This window comes from Biomphalaria glabrata, chromosome 17 (genome assembly GCF_947242115.1).
Source record: "Biomphalaria glabrata chromosome 17, xgBioGlab47.1, whole genome shotgun sequence".
NCBI lineage: Eukaryota > Metazoa > Mollusca > Gastropoda > Planorbidae > Biomphalaria > Biomphalaria glabrata.
This window is the reverse complement of record NC_074727.1, coordinates 13,314,701-13,330,417: the sequence shown is the minus strand read 5'-3', so window position 1 is coordinate 13,330,417 and position 15,717 is coordinate 13,314,701. Positions and strand designations below refer to the sequence as shown.

At 33.2% G+C, this 15,717-nt stretch overlaps 1 protein-coding gene across 1 annotated transcript in view; it reads left to right on the top strand.

The window, feature by feature from the left end:
* Window positions 1-14,602, top strand: part of LOC106055560 (cullin-associated NEDD8-dissociated protein 1-like) — a 28,589-nt gene extending 13,987 nt beyond the window's left edge. Inside the window, exons 14-31 of the mRNA XM_013211858.2 lie at window positions 1,725-1,818; window positions 2,610-2,727; window positions 4,106-4,237; window positions 4,653-4,686; window positions 4,827-4,926; window positions 5,138-5,223; window positions 5,852-6,052; window positions 6,151-6,207; window positions 6,327-6,490; window positions 7,303-7,397; window positions 7,955-8,058; window positions 8,440-8,507; window positions 9,710-9,899; window positions 10,959-11,147; window positions 11,329-11,400; window positions 11,870-12,041; window positions 12,182-12,328; window positions 12,849-14,602. Coding sequence (XP_013067312.2) covers window positions 1,725-1,818; window positions 2,610-2,727; window positions 4,106-4,237; window positions 4,653-4,686; window positions 4,827-4,926; window positions 5,138-5,223; window positions 5,852-6,052; window positions 6,151-6,207; window positions 6,327-6,490; window positions 7,303-7,397; window positions 7,955-8,058; window positions 8,440-8,507; window positions 9,710-9,899; window positions 10,959-11,147; window positions 11,329-11,400; window positions 11,870-12,041; window positions 12,182-12,328; window positions 12,849-12,979 — 2,154 coding nt within the window. The 3' untranslated portion in view covers window positions 12,980-14,602. The remainder of the gene's footprint in view (window positions 1-1,724; window positions 1,819-2,609; window positions 2,728-4,105; window positions 4,238-4,652; window positions 4,687-4,826; window positions 4,927-5,137; window positions 5,224-5,851; window positions 6,053-6,150; window positions 6,208-6,326; window positions 6,491-7,302; window positions 7,398-7,954; window positions 8,059-8,439; window positions 8,508-9,709; window positions 9,900-10,958; window positions 11,148-11,328; window positions 11,401-11,869; window positions 12,042-12,181; window positions 12,329-12,848) is intronic.
* The last annotated feature ends 1,115 nt before the right edge of the window (window positions 14,603-15,717 follow it).

The following is a 15,717-nucleotide window of genomic DNA, read 5'->3' as shown; positions in this document are numbered from 1 at the left end:
GTATTGCTCTTTGTGGGCTAATTATTACATCTGGTACCTAGCTCCCCCTGAAACACACATTAACCAAAAAAAAAAAAAAATTAAGAACAATCCCCCCCCCCCCCCCTTTTCCAAAGGGAGTTAAACATAATAGATTTGAAAACCATGCCTATAAGTATGCATCTTGCGTATTATGTATGCAAATGGACACGAAAATACGCGAGTACAGCTGGACATACGCATTTTCCCCTCAAAAAAAAAAAAAGGTCTTGCTAATCATATATATAGATCAATGCGTCAAAGCCTGGAAATGGACCATTCTTATTAATCAACAACGGCATAGTATCGTTTTTTTTTCTTCGTGCCCTGGCGCATGAAGATTTTAAATGTTTAGCCTCCTATATCTAACTAATCTAAATAAAGCAGAGTTCCTTTCAATCTGTCAGTTTATATGAAGTCTTCAAACTGATTGGGATTCATTAGTTCTAATTCTTCTAGGCTGAATCTAGAACTAGATCTAGATCTAGAGATATTTTACGATGTCAGGCACCTATAATAGGATTTACGGAAATCTAGATTAATAAACATTCTTGATCTAGATCTGGACGTGTTTACTAGACTTAGTTAAAGATTTAGAACTATATATGGCTCCTTTTGTCTCAAAAGGCAATGGATGCGCCCAAATGAGTCACTGGTTTTGGCTTAATCTTGAGACGGGGCAGAATCTGGTGTGGCTAATCAAGCCAATTCTAGAATGGCAGACTTTGCCACAATTCGTACATGTGTATGCCTCTGATTCAGGGCTAGCGGACAGGGCAGCTTTCTTTTTTTCCTTCTTGATTAAGGCCACTTCAATTCTTTTGTTCTCAGCAAGGGTTGTCCCAGCACGCACAGTCTGTCTCCATGCACTCCCGTCTTTGGCTATGTTTTGGAACTAATTTAGAACTAATCTTGATCAAAGTACATCTAATTATAGGCTTGGACTACTGACTAGATCTATCTAGGCTTAGTAGCTCTCTAGATTTCTGAAACTAGATCTATATCTACTCAAAAGCAGAAATTTCTTCCATCTTATAAAGATGATCATAAAATCATTGCCAAGTGGCATCATTTTAACATATTCATATTATAGAATAGTTATGATCAAGAGTTCAAGACTAAATGTTTAAATATTTTGACTAATGTGCAAAATATCTTATATAAATTAATGCTGTGTTAACTTTAGAATTGCAGCATTTCATGTATGTTACCTGCTTGAATTATTTTTAGTATTTCCTGAATATATTTCTTTATATTTAGGAAAATACACATTTGACCCTCAAAATACACATTTCCAGGTCTGGGAATACACATTCCCCTTTTGGCATGTAGGCATCTCTGCAATAAACTTCTAAGTCTGTAAGATAAATAAAAAACAACAACTAAAAAAACTGTTGAAAAAAAAGTTTATAAAATCACATTACAAAACTGAAAAAAATAGTTTTTTTGTTTTTTTAATGGTGATAACCAAGTGTGCATATGATAAAGTCTTTTGTTATTGCCTAAACTACATTTCTTGATTCCAGTTATTCCAGTTATTCTTTAAGACTTGGCTTTTATATAAATGACCAAGATGAGATGGTTTGTTTCATTGAGAGGAATTGTTTTGTAATGCCTGTCAGAAGATCTAAAATAGTTAAATGTTGAATAAATCTTTAATGACATGCAATGCTTAATGTATTGTTTTCTTTCCATTACTTTGTTAGCCGATTGTCAATGCTGTTGGGGATCAATTTTACAAGATAACATCAGAGGCACTTCTAGTAACACAGCAGTTGGTCAAAGTACTTCGGCCTTTGGGTAAGTAGGACCTGAGCTTTTCCTAATTCAAATTAGTTAATTTATATACCCTGTAAAAGAAACTGATTACTATGTGTTGTCTTGTACATTAGAAAAAAAACTGTGGTGAGCATGTCAAAATATTGTCAAATCAAAATCCGATGACCTGAATTTTGCAGGGAAATCTTTGTTTTGGTGTAGAACTAACAGAATTTTGAATTACTTAAAAAGAAATGAAAAGAGTGAACACGCACACAGTATGAACACGCTATAGAACTTTATTTGGATAAAAGATTCACAAATGTAGACTTAATTTGAAGCTTGAAACTTATTGACTGACCCCCTCTTAATAACCTCCCTAAAATTAGCTTCTCAAATATACTGGAAAGAGCCAGCAAGAATTTTCTATTGGAAAGATTTCTGCTTAATTTTAACTCCATTTGCTATTTTTATGTGAAAAATTACTGTTGTTTCTCCAAATGTAAACATATTTTTTACATACTTAAAACAACTTTGACCATCTTTCTTTTATTATGTGACATTCAGTTTTCCTTTTTCAAAAAATATCAGATTTTTCTTGTTCAACTTATGCTGTTATAACATCAAATCCAAAAGATGTGGTGACTAAAAAAACAACAACCTTGTTTTTTGCATGATGACTTACTCTCTGTACTGTGGGAAAAGATAGTAGTATCATTGTAATGAGCATTGCCATAAACATATGCTAAAGACTTTATATAATGTATTCATTGCATATGCTAAATATTTTATATAATGTATTGCTCATTCATCAATGCTTGATATTTCTACAGATCAAAAGTCCAACTTTGATTACAACCCCTATGTGAAAAGTTTATATGCTTGTACAGTGAAACGCTTGAAGGCAGCTGATATAGATCAGGAGGTGAAAGAAAGAGCTATTGCATGCATGTAAGTCATTTTAGGCTAGGTACTTTACTGGATAATGTGGCTTTAAATAGATAATGTAAGCCGATAGAAGTCAGTCAGTAACCCATATGCAGCCTATGTCGGTTTGCAATTCAGTCTAGAAAACCTCCACCCATATTACATAATGAATCCTCCAAGGGTTGGTTTCAATGGACTTAATGATTTTTTTTGTGTGGAGATATGGTCTGTCACATGGATGTAGGAAATTTTTTTTTTTTCAGAGATGTGGTCTGTCACATGGGTGTAGGAAATTTTTTTTTTTTTCAGAGATGTGGTCTGTCACATGGGTGTAGGAAATTTATTTTTTGTGTGGAGATGTGGTCTGACACATGGGTGTAGGAAATTTATTTTTTGTGTGGAGATGTGGTCTGACACATGGGTGTAGGAAATTTATTTTTGTGTGGAGATGTGGTCTGTCACATGGGTGTAGGAAATTTATTTTTTGCCTCCGGGTAAAGAAAGGCTGGGCACCTCTGATGTACATTAGCTTATTGTATAGTTCAGTAATCAAATTTAGTTCACTAATGAAATTTAAAAGCCACATTGCCCTCAAGAGCAAGCATACTCAATTCAACTCACAAATTGTTTATTAAGTCAAACTTATAACTAACTATAGTGGCTATACACTTTCTCTTTTGATCAAGCAAAACAGAAATAATTAAAAAAAAAACTGTAATTAAAATGAAAATACTTAACTGATACTATATTTAGAAACACTGGGAAAAGTTTCAGTCTTGAACCAAAGTAAAACAAATGATTGAAATTGAACTACCCTATTCCACATTTAAATTATAAACCATTTGAAATCTGAAATAAATCCTTTATGTTATAAAATAATCTAATTTTAAAATAGATGGTCATCCACTCTTTAAAATATCATCCATGGAACAATGTGACAGACAAATTACAACTCTGTCAAGTCAGTGTTAGGTAACAATCATAAAGAACAGTGGCTCACCTATTGACCATCAAGATTCACAAGCAGAGCTATTTACAGATAAATGACCACTCCAAACAAATTGGACAGTATCCACCCCCCCCCCCCTTTAGGCTAAGAGCAGTCTACATACAGCTAAGAATAAGATAAATCTTAAACAGAATAATAAACCCCACACACCCACCCCAACTGCGCCCAGCCTTATGAAATTGTTGATCATACCTCTTTGGATGAAGAAGAAGAAAATACAAGGTCTTCCACTCTTAAAAATATAAAAATAATTAGTCACTTTCCTTACAAACATATGTCTGCTTTTATTTACTTTCACTTCAGATTTTTTTTTGTACCAAATGCAGTAAGGTGCTTACAAATTGTGTCAATATTTGTTTTGTGATGTTTGATTACATTGTTTTTTGTTTCCAGGGGACAAATTGTTGCCAACTTAGGAGATTGTTTGTTAGCAGAATTGAAAGAATGCCTTCCCATCTTTTTAGAGAGACTGAAAAATGAAATTACAAGATTGACAACTGTTAAAGCTCTTACATTAATTGCACAGTTAGTATTTTCTTGCTTAAGAAAAAGTTGACTTTTTTTGAGTTCATCATTAATTGGGACATTCTTATTTAGTTAAAGTTTTTTCTTATTAAAACAGATAACAAATATTATTATGGCATTTAAAAAAAACATCAAAAAAATTTTTGTCTAAAATTCACCTGCATTCTTATGGCAGTATGTCTATAATGAACCAGTATGAAGGGTGCAGAGGGGGATGCTGGGAACCAAGAATTAGGCATAGAATAATTTGATCACTGCTGTTCTAGGCTTTTAGGTCTCAAAGATATATAGGGAAGTAATATAGCTTATAGTTAATGCTAGTGGATTTACTTAAAATAACAGGAAATACAGTGAAACCTTGTATTTTCAACTTTACCATGACAGTAAAATGTTATTAATTTTTGTTTGTTTACAGATCACCATTGGCCATTGACATTAGGTTTATATTGGTAAGTAGCAATTAATTGTAAAAGGTTAACAGAAAAAAAAAATTAATTCTAAAATTATAGTATTGATTCCCTGGCTTATGTTGTCTTAAAAAAAATCTAAGTTTATTTCACTTTGGTGACTGAGTGTATATAAATTGCAGGAAGAAGGTTTCCCTATCCTGGCCTCTTTCTTGAGGAAGAATCAGCGAGCTCTAAAACTGAGTACCCTCCAGTGCCTAGATGTTGTTGTCAAAAACTATGGTAGGTCCTGACTCTATATTGCTAAATGCCCCTTTAAGAGCAGTCCCCTGTTTTAGAGATCAATGCCCTTTGAAGATCAGTCCCCTGTTGTAGTCACTATGTATACTTTTCACCTGAGACTGCTCTAATTAGAAAAAAATATGATTCTATTGTATATAAACACAAAATAATTTGAATCCTTATTTATCTTACTTAATTCTTGAATCTTTAGGTGGAGCTGTGAATGGCTACATGCTAGCTGACGTCATGAAGGAAATGCCTCCTCTAATCAATGAGAATGATCTTCATATTTCACAGGTTCTTGTTTATATGTTTCTTCTCTACATGAATAAGTGATAACAAAACTTATGCTCTTTGAGTTGAACGTCAAACATGTATAACAAGATATGTTAGTTTAGAGCCAAGGAGGACAAGTCTGGCTGTGTATCTAGCTCAACTATCCACATACTGTAACTTTCCTTTAAATCTCTATATTGACTTAAAATAGATCATCTTCCAGTCAAGTGTTCAGAGGGAGAGTTTTACAATATTACTTCACTTTGAAGAACTTATTGGCTGCCTGGTTGTGCGGTTTGCACGCTGGACTGTCGTTCAGATTCATCGATGGTCCCGGGTTCAAACCCTGCCCGCTCCCATCCCCCGTCGTCCTGTGGGAGGTTTGAACTAGGAAGTAATTATCTTCAACTTTGAAGGAACATCCGAAACATATAAAACATTTTACAAACATTTTATTCTGTTGTTTATAAAAAAAAAAGGTGATAGTTATTTTGATTATACAAAAACACTATCAATAGTGCCATGCAATCTTACATGCTAATTTTTAGTTAGTTTTTATAATTTTTATTGTTGGTTAAGTTCTAACTCTCTGAGAACTTTGAAGATTTATAGATCACTAACTCATGCTATGATTTGACTCTCTTTACAGCTGACTCTGAATCTGTTGACCAGTATTTCCAGAAGCCATAAACAGTCTATTTCCAACATCCAGACAGAGATTCTGCCACAGATCCTAATTCTGGTTCAGTCTCCACTGTTACAGGGTGGGGCCCTCAATGCTGTCTTGGAATTCTTCAGAGCACTTATAGCTTTGAGCTTACCAAAACTGGGGTTTAGGGACCTTCTGCAGGTAGTTAGATGTGTTCTTTTTTAAAAAAAAAAAGGAAAAAAAAAGTTTCCATTTGAACATTCCTAAAATCTAAATCTGTTGTAATGTACACTCTTTAGATGTTGATTCTTCCCGTCTATGACACAAGACTTACAAGTGGTCCTATCCACCGTCAGGTAGGAATGCATTTGTTAAAATTGACAGCTTCAATAGTACTCTGTAGTTGTTTAGAATTTCAATTAATGCATTATAATATGCTTGCCTCTGATTTTTCCTTTTTAAATTGCATTTTCAGGCCTACCACTCCATAGCTCGCTGTGTTGCTGCTCTGACAGAAATGAGTCCCATAGAAGCCTCCAATGTGGTTGCCCAATTTGTTAGTGATATCAAGAATCCTAAATCTACAGAGCACATAGTTTTATTTTCTTTGCTCGCACTCGGAGAAATAGGAAAAAATATGTAAGAATATCTTCATTGGCTCTATTTTAAATAATTTTATTTAATTTTTTAAAATGATTGACACTAGATCCATTTTTAAGAATTATGGGTTCATTGAAAAATGTGTTTGGTGCCTCAATGGTCCAACAGACTAAAGGATAGGTGAAAGTGATATCTTCTTTTGCATTCCATTTATTTAATACTTTTCATGTTGTTTTTTTTAGAGCAGTAGCTCAATGCCATGTATTAGGGCAGATTTTCTTTTTCTCTTAAATTTTTAGCATTAATTTAATGGAACCTGTATTTAAAAACTTTATAAGTTTGAGTGCAACAGAGAACAACTTTTTAATCATTTACAAGAATGTCAAATTTAATATTCCATAGATAGGTAGCAAAAGAACATTACAAGAACTTTTATAGTAAAAAAAATAAATAAATAAAATTAAGGTACCAGTTTCATCACACCTTGCAATCTCTTGGGCATATGGTATAAAAAATCATCTGTTCCTATGGTCAACAGTGAAAAGGTTGTCAAGGTCAATACAATGACCAACTGCCTTTACTTTCCCCAACTGATTAGAGTTGGGTGGACTCAAATGCATTCTAAAATCCCATGTCCCAGTCTTTGCTGATATTTGAACCCTTGACCCCTCAGCCAGGTGCTTTACTACTCAGCCACCACGCCCTTTGAACTCTTTTATATTTCCTTTCGTTTGGCTGAAACATTTACTGAATTATGCTTATGGTGTTGTAGAACTACAATAAAATTTAAATTTCTGGTCAATTTGATTCTGATTCAAATGTTTTTTTTTGGTTCATTTTGATGTGGACAGAGACTTAAGTTCTCATGGAGACATACAGAATGTCATATTAGAATGTTTCTCTTCTCCTAATGAGGAAGTCAAGTCCGCAGCTTCTTATGCTCTTGGTAAGTAGCTGGCTTCTCTTTGTGTATATTTTCAACATGTATTTGTCAATCTCTTATTTAAAATGTACTCTATTTAAAATAAAACAATGCGTACCTGTATGCTATGATATTTTCTTGCTAGGTTTAGTAATATTTATTTCATGCTTTGAGTCAATAGTCATTAACACATTGCTAACACTTATCGTGCACAGTGGGTTATATTATTGCTTTTTTTTTTTAATATTCTATTTTTTTAATCAGCAGTATTTTTTAAGTTCTTAGTCTTAATTAAAACTTTCATTAAGAATGGTTTCATCTTGTTTTGTTTATTGGTTATTTTAGAACGTATATAGAAATGATAGATTTGATGTTTACAAAAATTCTTTTGTGAGTTCTTTAAAATTTTGTGAAGATTTTGTAATGAAAGGAAATCTAAAGCTAATATAAATTACATCCTGTTGGTACAAATATTAGCCCCCCCCCCTTCCCCCCCCCCTGTTTTCTTATTGCTGCATAGAAAAAAAAATAGAGATGAATAATTTACTATGCACATATTTTGTTTCATTTGTTTTTAACAGGAAATGTTAGTGTTGGAAATCTGCCCAAATTTTTGCCTTTTGTTTTACAAGAGATAGAAAACCAACCAAAGAGACAGTATTTGTTGTTACACTCCCTGAAAGAGGTAGACTTGATATTTAGCTTTTTTTTTTTTCATTATTTAATTTTAGATAACAGTATATGCAAGTCAAGTATAGGGTCATTTAAGACATTTTCTTTCATATTGGTATCTAGTATTTAGTTTACATATATTATATAATTTTGATACATAGTTCTGTTATTAAATACCGGTATTCAAATGAAAGTTTCTATTATTATATAACTGGGTGAATCCAAAGTAATGTTTCCTTTCTTGGCTTAGAATTGTGCAATGTTTGTGTCAAACAATTATCTTTTGTTAAGGTTTGACTATTTCAGCTGTTATGGGAACTTTCACTTCTCTGTATAACACTGTCTGCTCCTCTCATGAACTTGTTAAGAATATGTCATCATGCCTTGGTTTCAGATAATCAACTGTGAGTCCAGTTCTCAGACGGGGTTAGAAATTTTAAAATCTTATGTGAAAACCATATGGTGAGTACACATAAGCAATGAATATTTTTTTACTTGTTTTGATTCTGGTTGTGGATGACTTTTTGTATTGTGGGAGTCTTAATTTTTATTCTTGCACAACAGCAAAGGCAAGTCTAATTCTTTTAACAGCTTTAACTTTTAGTATGACAAGTACATTGCTATCTTCAGTCTCCAACTGTCTCTCCAATTTTAACTTACAACACTTAAAATACTTTTTTTTTGTCTACCTGTACCAGTTCATTAGCATATTTACTTGTTCAATTAGCTTAACCATTGTGGGGCCCTATGCGAAACGGATTTCGCGGGGCCAAGTTTGGGTAGGGATACAGATAATAAGTGAAAATTAAAAGTTTGTATTAGAAAATAAATTCGTCTTTGCATTTTATTCATTCTTTACTACGTACACAATTACTTTACGAGCCTTGTGTGTAGCGAAGTCATACAGTATATAATAAAAATTCTGATTCCAACATAGATAACGCTCAGTAGCAAGAGTTACCAAATGTTCAATCTATCTTCGAGAAGTAATTCTTCATTAGTTTTAGGCGCAAGAAGCTTCTTTCACCAAATTCCACCATTACGAGTATTGCATAATGAAGTTGTTTTTTTATTGCCCGTCGGATTGGCATTTTCCATATTGAATGAAACCCCAAAATTACAATTTTTTGTCTATATATTTCAGGAGATTTTTATGAGTTTTTCAAAAGAATTTAATCATTTCTGGAGATTTCCAGGACACTTTCTTATATTTTGCAATTTCAGGAGATTTCCAGGAGCTCCTGGTAAATCAGGAGGCCGCGGGAAATGTGGTTTAATTGAATAATTTACACATATAATTAGTGCGGGTCCTATGAAAGTGCGAGGCCCACTGCAGTGGCCTAAGGTCGGTCTTGCGAAATACCATGGGTCAACTAGTTCTTATTATTTATGCTAACAGTGTCTCACATGGATCGAGTTACTCCCATTTACATAAGTCAACAATAAACACCCCTATATAGACGACCAAACTTGTGCTTTCCTCATGATTCCACACTTCTATATAGTTCACGCACAGAATATTCATCACATGTAAAAAGATGTGAAAAAAAAACCTGTTTGTTTATACGTGTCTATAACCCTAACCTAAAACCATTTTAGAAGAAAAAAAAAGAGACTACTTCACACTGTGGCTGTTGTAATAGATTATTGTGTATTTTTGCTAGGACTATGTTATTCCATAACTGTGAGTGTCCCGAAGAAGGAACACGCAATGTGGTGTCTGAATGTATGGGCAAACTGACTCTTGTTGACCCGAGGAATTTGATAGGTAGTCTTCAGCAGCATTTGAATGATGCTTCACCTCTGGCTAGGAGTACAGTTGTCACAGCTATCAAATTTACTATATCGGATCAGGTATGTATAAGGATGTATTTTGACTTTAATTCTAGCCAATGAAAGAGATGCTAGACTGCAAAAGTGAAGGTTAGGAAAAAAACAACATTTAGTATTAACTTGCTCTGGAAACGAAGTTTGTCCTTTATTTGGTTTAATCAACATTGATGTCAAAAGATTATTTGTTTTTGTGATCAAAGTCTAATGAAAAGTCTTTACTTCATCTTTACCTTTACCTATCCCTTAGTCTGTTGGACCGTTGGGGCACCAAGCAAGACTCGTCGACCGTCTTTCTCCATTCCTCCCTGTCCTTTGCCTTGTTTAGAACCTCTTTCAATGGCAGGCCTGTCCATTCTTTTATGTTGTCCTCCCATCGCTTTCTTTGTCTGCCTCTTCTTTTTCCTGGTACTGTTCCCTGAAGGAAGATCTTTGCGAGCCCCGAAGATCTTGTAATATGGCCATAGATTATAAGCCTGCATTTTTTTACTATAGTTAGCAGGTCAGCGTGGGGTCCAATCGCTGCAGTAACTCTTGTCTCTAATCTCTTGGTCTGTGATGCGGTCTTTGAACATGATACCCAGGATCCTTCTGTAGGATCTCATTTCCATTGCTAGGATCCTCCTCTCTAGCTCTACAGTCAGCGTCCAAGACTCACAGCATATAAAAATGTGGCCATGACCAGGGAACACATCAGTCTGATTTTGGTGCAGAGGGCTAAGCCTTTGTCTTTCCATATTATTTTTTTACTTCATCTAACAAATGCTTTTTGGCCTAATAGACTCAGAAACATCTAAATCAGAGTTCACTGTACATTATTAGTCATTAATAAAAAAAAAATGAAATTTTTACCTTACTTTTACTTTAGAAGTTCTTATATCTAGCAACGAATTTCATTTTTGTAATAATCATATTTCTTGCTTTTTTGGGGTTTGCTTATGATTAAAGTTCTTACAATTTGTTTTTTTTTTTCTTTAACATAGAACATTTAGAATTGAGTTTTTGTCAGAATGTTTTCATAAAAGCAAAGAAAATGCCCTATTGCTATTTTAAAAAAATAAATTTGATGTCTTCTGTTTCCAGCCTCAGCCCATTGACCCCCTACTTAAAACATGCATTGGTGACTTCTTGCGTACGTTACAAGATGAAGACCTGACTGTGCGCAGGGTGGCATTAGTTACTTTTAACTCAGCAGCTCACAATAAGCCATCATTAATCAGAGATTTACTAGAGACAGTGTTACCACACCTGTACAACGAAACTAAAGTCAGGGTGAGTAAACTTTATTGCATTGATGTATTCAGTAGAGAAAGGCTTTTTTTTTACATTCTTTACCTGGCTAGCTTTATTTCACATGGATGACATTAATTAACATGGGCACTAACTATTATAGTGATTGTATGCTAAATTGTTATCTTTATAGGTGTTTCATTTGTATTTTTTTTTTCTCCAGAAAGAACTTATTCGTGAAGTTGAGATGGGTCCATTTAAACACACTCTTGATGATGGCTTGGATATAAGGAAGGTAATTATTTCATTATTTTAATTAGAACTTTTCAAAATTCTCAAAGATGTAGTACAGTTCAAAGTTCATCACTGCCTCTTGTTTTTTTTTTTTAATTTCTCTTTTTAACTTTAACTTGACCTTCCCTAGAAATCTCTCAGTCTGGTGAGAATATGTATTTTCAGTTTTTCTTTAATCATAAAAAAAAATCAACTTCATAAATAAAATTTGATATGGAGAGCATCCAGCAGATTTGTAAATAGGGTACAAAAGTTTATACCTACAAGTTCTTTATGTTTATCTGATTTGGTGATGGAATGGTAAACTGCTTAGCTGTTAAAATGAGACCCTTGCATTCATATTGTTATGGAAGTCTTGGAGTTTAAGTCATCTTATCAGTGCTAAAAATTAGGGGAAAATGTTGATTCTAATGTTTGTTGGAAGATGGTGTGTAAACCAAATGTGCACTTCTTTTTGTTTTACTTGCCAGGCTGCTTTTGAATGTATGTACACACTTTTGGATTCCTGTTTAGATCGTTTGGATATCTTTGAGTTTTTAAATCATGTCGAGGATGGCTTGAAAGATCATTACGACATTAAGATGTTAACCTACTTGATGTTGGTCAGACTCTCACACCTGTGTCCGTCGGCAGTTTTACAGCGTAAGTTTCAACTCTTAACACTATTGATTAAATATATTATTGTTACACTTCTACATCTATTAATGTAAGTACCATACATATATCAAATATAAGTATCCACAATATTTAAATTGTTGTATGTTCTCCTCTGTGTTGCACAGGTCTAGACAGGTTGGTAGAACCCATTAGAGCTACATGTACTACAAAGGTAAAAGCCCATTCTGTCAAACAAGAGTATGAGAAACAGGAAGAACTTAAGCGCTCAGCCTTGAGAGCAGTGGTGGCTTTACTCAACATTGCTGATGCTGGTGAGTGTCTTTTAGGTTATTTTACTTTCTCTACAATTCTTTATCTGTTTCCCCTATCTCTCTTTGATTTTTCTTTCTAAAAAAGTATTGAAAAACTTGCAGTACCTAAATCAGAGCATACTTTAAGGCAATTTTTTTTTTCATAAATTGTCTATTGGCCTTCTTGAAAAATGTTGGAACTAACTATTGAAGATATTTGAAACCATGTTTGCTTTTGAAAATCAAATCTTTTCAGAATATTCATAATAAAAAAGGTTCACAAAATATACCAGTATTTCCTTTTAAACATTGCATTTTTTCTGATTTTGAAAAACAAAACCTGCTTAGCTGTTAAAATGAGACCCTTGCATTCATATTGTTATGGAAGTCTTGATTTAATGCATCAAAATATCGAAGTAAAAGGGGGATAACACAATATTAAATATTGAACTAATGATAAGCATAAATTACAATACCAGTATACAATTTAAAATAACAACAAACTTGTTTAAATTATGACTGTAACAAATTTTCTTCTCAGATAAAAGCCCTCAGATGAATGACTTCATGACTCACATTAAAGCAACCCCAGAGCTAGCCGCCATGTATGAGACCATCCAGAAAGATGCGACATCCACAGGCCAGGAGATCATGACCATGGATACCAGTTAGACTGTACAGACAGAATGTTTAACTCAGAGCTAACCTGTTGTATGTTTGTTCTAGGATGCTTGGAAAATTGTGTCTCCTACTCTTTGCCAATGATTCATTTCTTTCTTTCTCAACAATTCAAGAGTCTGGAGTAATATTCGCTCAACTAGATGTGAAGTGTCCCCTACTAAATGTTTACTTGTTATAGCACCATCATTGTGAATACAGCTAATCAAGTATAACAAAGTAGCTTTTTAAATGTGCCCATACAAATTTAAGCATTACATTTAGTATTTTATACTTAAAATCTCAATTTTCATTGGATCAGAAACTGCTTTTCATAGACATGTTTTATGTTATCCAGAAATGTTTTGTTTTGTTTCAACCGCTACATCAAAAAGTTTGTGAAACTATTCAGTCTCTTTAAATTTTCTATTAGAATGCTGTTTTGTTTTGGTGATATTTATTTTTGGCTTATTTTTCAAGTAATAATAAATAGAAATAAACAGAAAAGATTGCAATGTGGATATAATGCATTGATGAAAATATTTCCATCTTGTTCCACCTTGATCTACATTTGACCTGTTAATTGAACGTGTTCTTAAGAGGTCTTGCAGACTGTCAAGTATAATCTTTAGTCACATAACTTGTGCATACTTGCAACTTACTTCGATGGATTGAAAACAATTTTTTGTTTAAGTGTACGTGGATAGAAATTGTAGCCCTCTAGTTTAGGTGTAAGACTGGATTAAAAACATCCTCTCCCCTTTTGGTTTTGCACTCAGGTCTGCTTCCTTTAAACAAAATAATTTTTAAAAAAATTATTTTCTATTTGGTTGTAATTTATTTGAAACCTTTTTCTCCAGCTGATGTTAAAATGTGTATGAATTGTCCACTGTGTTTAAAGTGTTTCTGACTGATGTATTTATACAAGTTGAGCTTTTTTCTTTTTTTTTTTTGCATCTCAGACATTTCATTTGTAAGTGTAAGAGAGAAACCCTTCTGTTTTTGTTTTTTTAAATTAAAGGTAGAGAATTAAAAAAATGTCAGTAAAACATCTCACTTAAAATTGTATGTCTACCAGTTCCTATACTACTGCTGTTCAAAAGTCATCACCAATATAATAGCTGAATGAAATGTAACATTTTAGTTATATGTTTGTATATAATATTATACTACTTAGTGCTGTTATAATGGGATCCCAGTTTTTTAAGGGTCATTTCTATCAACTAATTAAAGAAAACATACAACAAAAAATGTCTGATTCAACTATTTTTTGTTACAATCCAACTATTCATTTTTAAACAGTTTGAATAATCAAGTTGCTACTACAATTTGTCAGTCATTAAAAACTGCAGTGATACATAAAAGGCATTAACCTGTATATTGAATGCTATTTTGTGGATGCAGTAAATGATTAGTTTTGATGAACTAAAGTCTACTCTATTTTAGAAGGATAATGATGTAAAAATACCTATGTTGAGAAACTCCCTATGTATTTCTAGATGTTTGCAATGATGTGGTTCAAGTAATGTCTGTGTCCACCTAGGCTCTAAAATTAGCTTTATCTTTTTGGTTACTCAGTTTTCAATATTTTAAATGTGTTTTATTCTGAGAAATACATAATAAATCGTTCTCTTGGTTGATACTTGTTTTGTTTTTTTCTTTATTAACTTTAAAACTAGAATTATGCCTAGTCAATAGTTGACTTTCAGTTCTCGAATAGAATAACTAGATGGTTAGTTGTTCAAGTTACAAGCTTATGGTAGTCATTTCTTAACAGTTTGAATGGTAAAACTGCACACATTTTGAAAAGGATACAATAAGATCTTCACAATAATTGAGTTTCTAATGTAAACGTTTTCAGGTGTTCCTTCAGAAGTGAATCCAAACCCAAACCAATGTCCATTTCCTTCAAAATCTTAAAATGTATTTTTTTTTTTTGCATGTAAATGCCAATTAGCGATGTTTTATTAGTAGATCTAGATCTAAAGTAATTAGTTTTAATCTACAAGGTTGGTCCCACCTATAGATACAGGTTGGTTGTGTCTGGTTACATGTAGACATATAGTCATTGATGACTTAAAATCAGGAACCTATTGTTTACTAGGGTTACCAGACGTCCTCTGTCCGGCTGGCATTAGCCTAAAGTTTGAACATGTCCTTTTTAAAAATTATTTACTGCAATAGTATGTAATCTATTCATCGAATTGTTTGTGATTCCAACGTATCGATTGGAAACAAAGGCAGCACTGATTTAGAAACTCATGTTGCCACCGAAAAACACCGTAAGATGTTCTTTGAACAGGTCCTACAGGTTGCAAGGCCCTATGCGAAACGGATTGCGCGGGGCCTACTTTGGGTTGTGATAAGGATAATAAATGAAAATTAAGAGTTTGTATTAGAAAATAAATTCGTCTTTGCATTTTATTCAAAATCACTGGCAAATTAGCTTTACGAGCCATCTACAGCAGATAGCCTAATTTTTCAACAAAAAGCCGATAAACTATCAGATCTGCCTTTTAGATTTAGGCTACTATCGACTCGCAAAATATCGCTAAAAAAAAAAAAAAAGAGGTCGAGATAGATTTACATCTATATTTGTATGCCAGTGACTATTAAAGTAAATTAAGAATTTGAACTTATTATTGTTTTGGTTAAAATTCGCCTTATTAATACATTTTTATTAGATGAAAGCTGACAATGCCATTTTTTTAAATTGCTAGTTGGATTGGCGTTTTCCATATTGAATGACACCC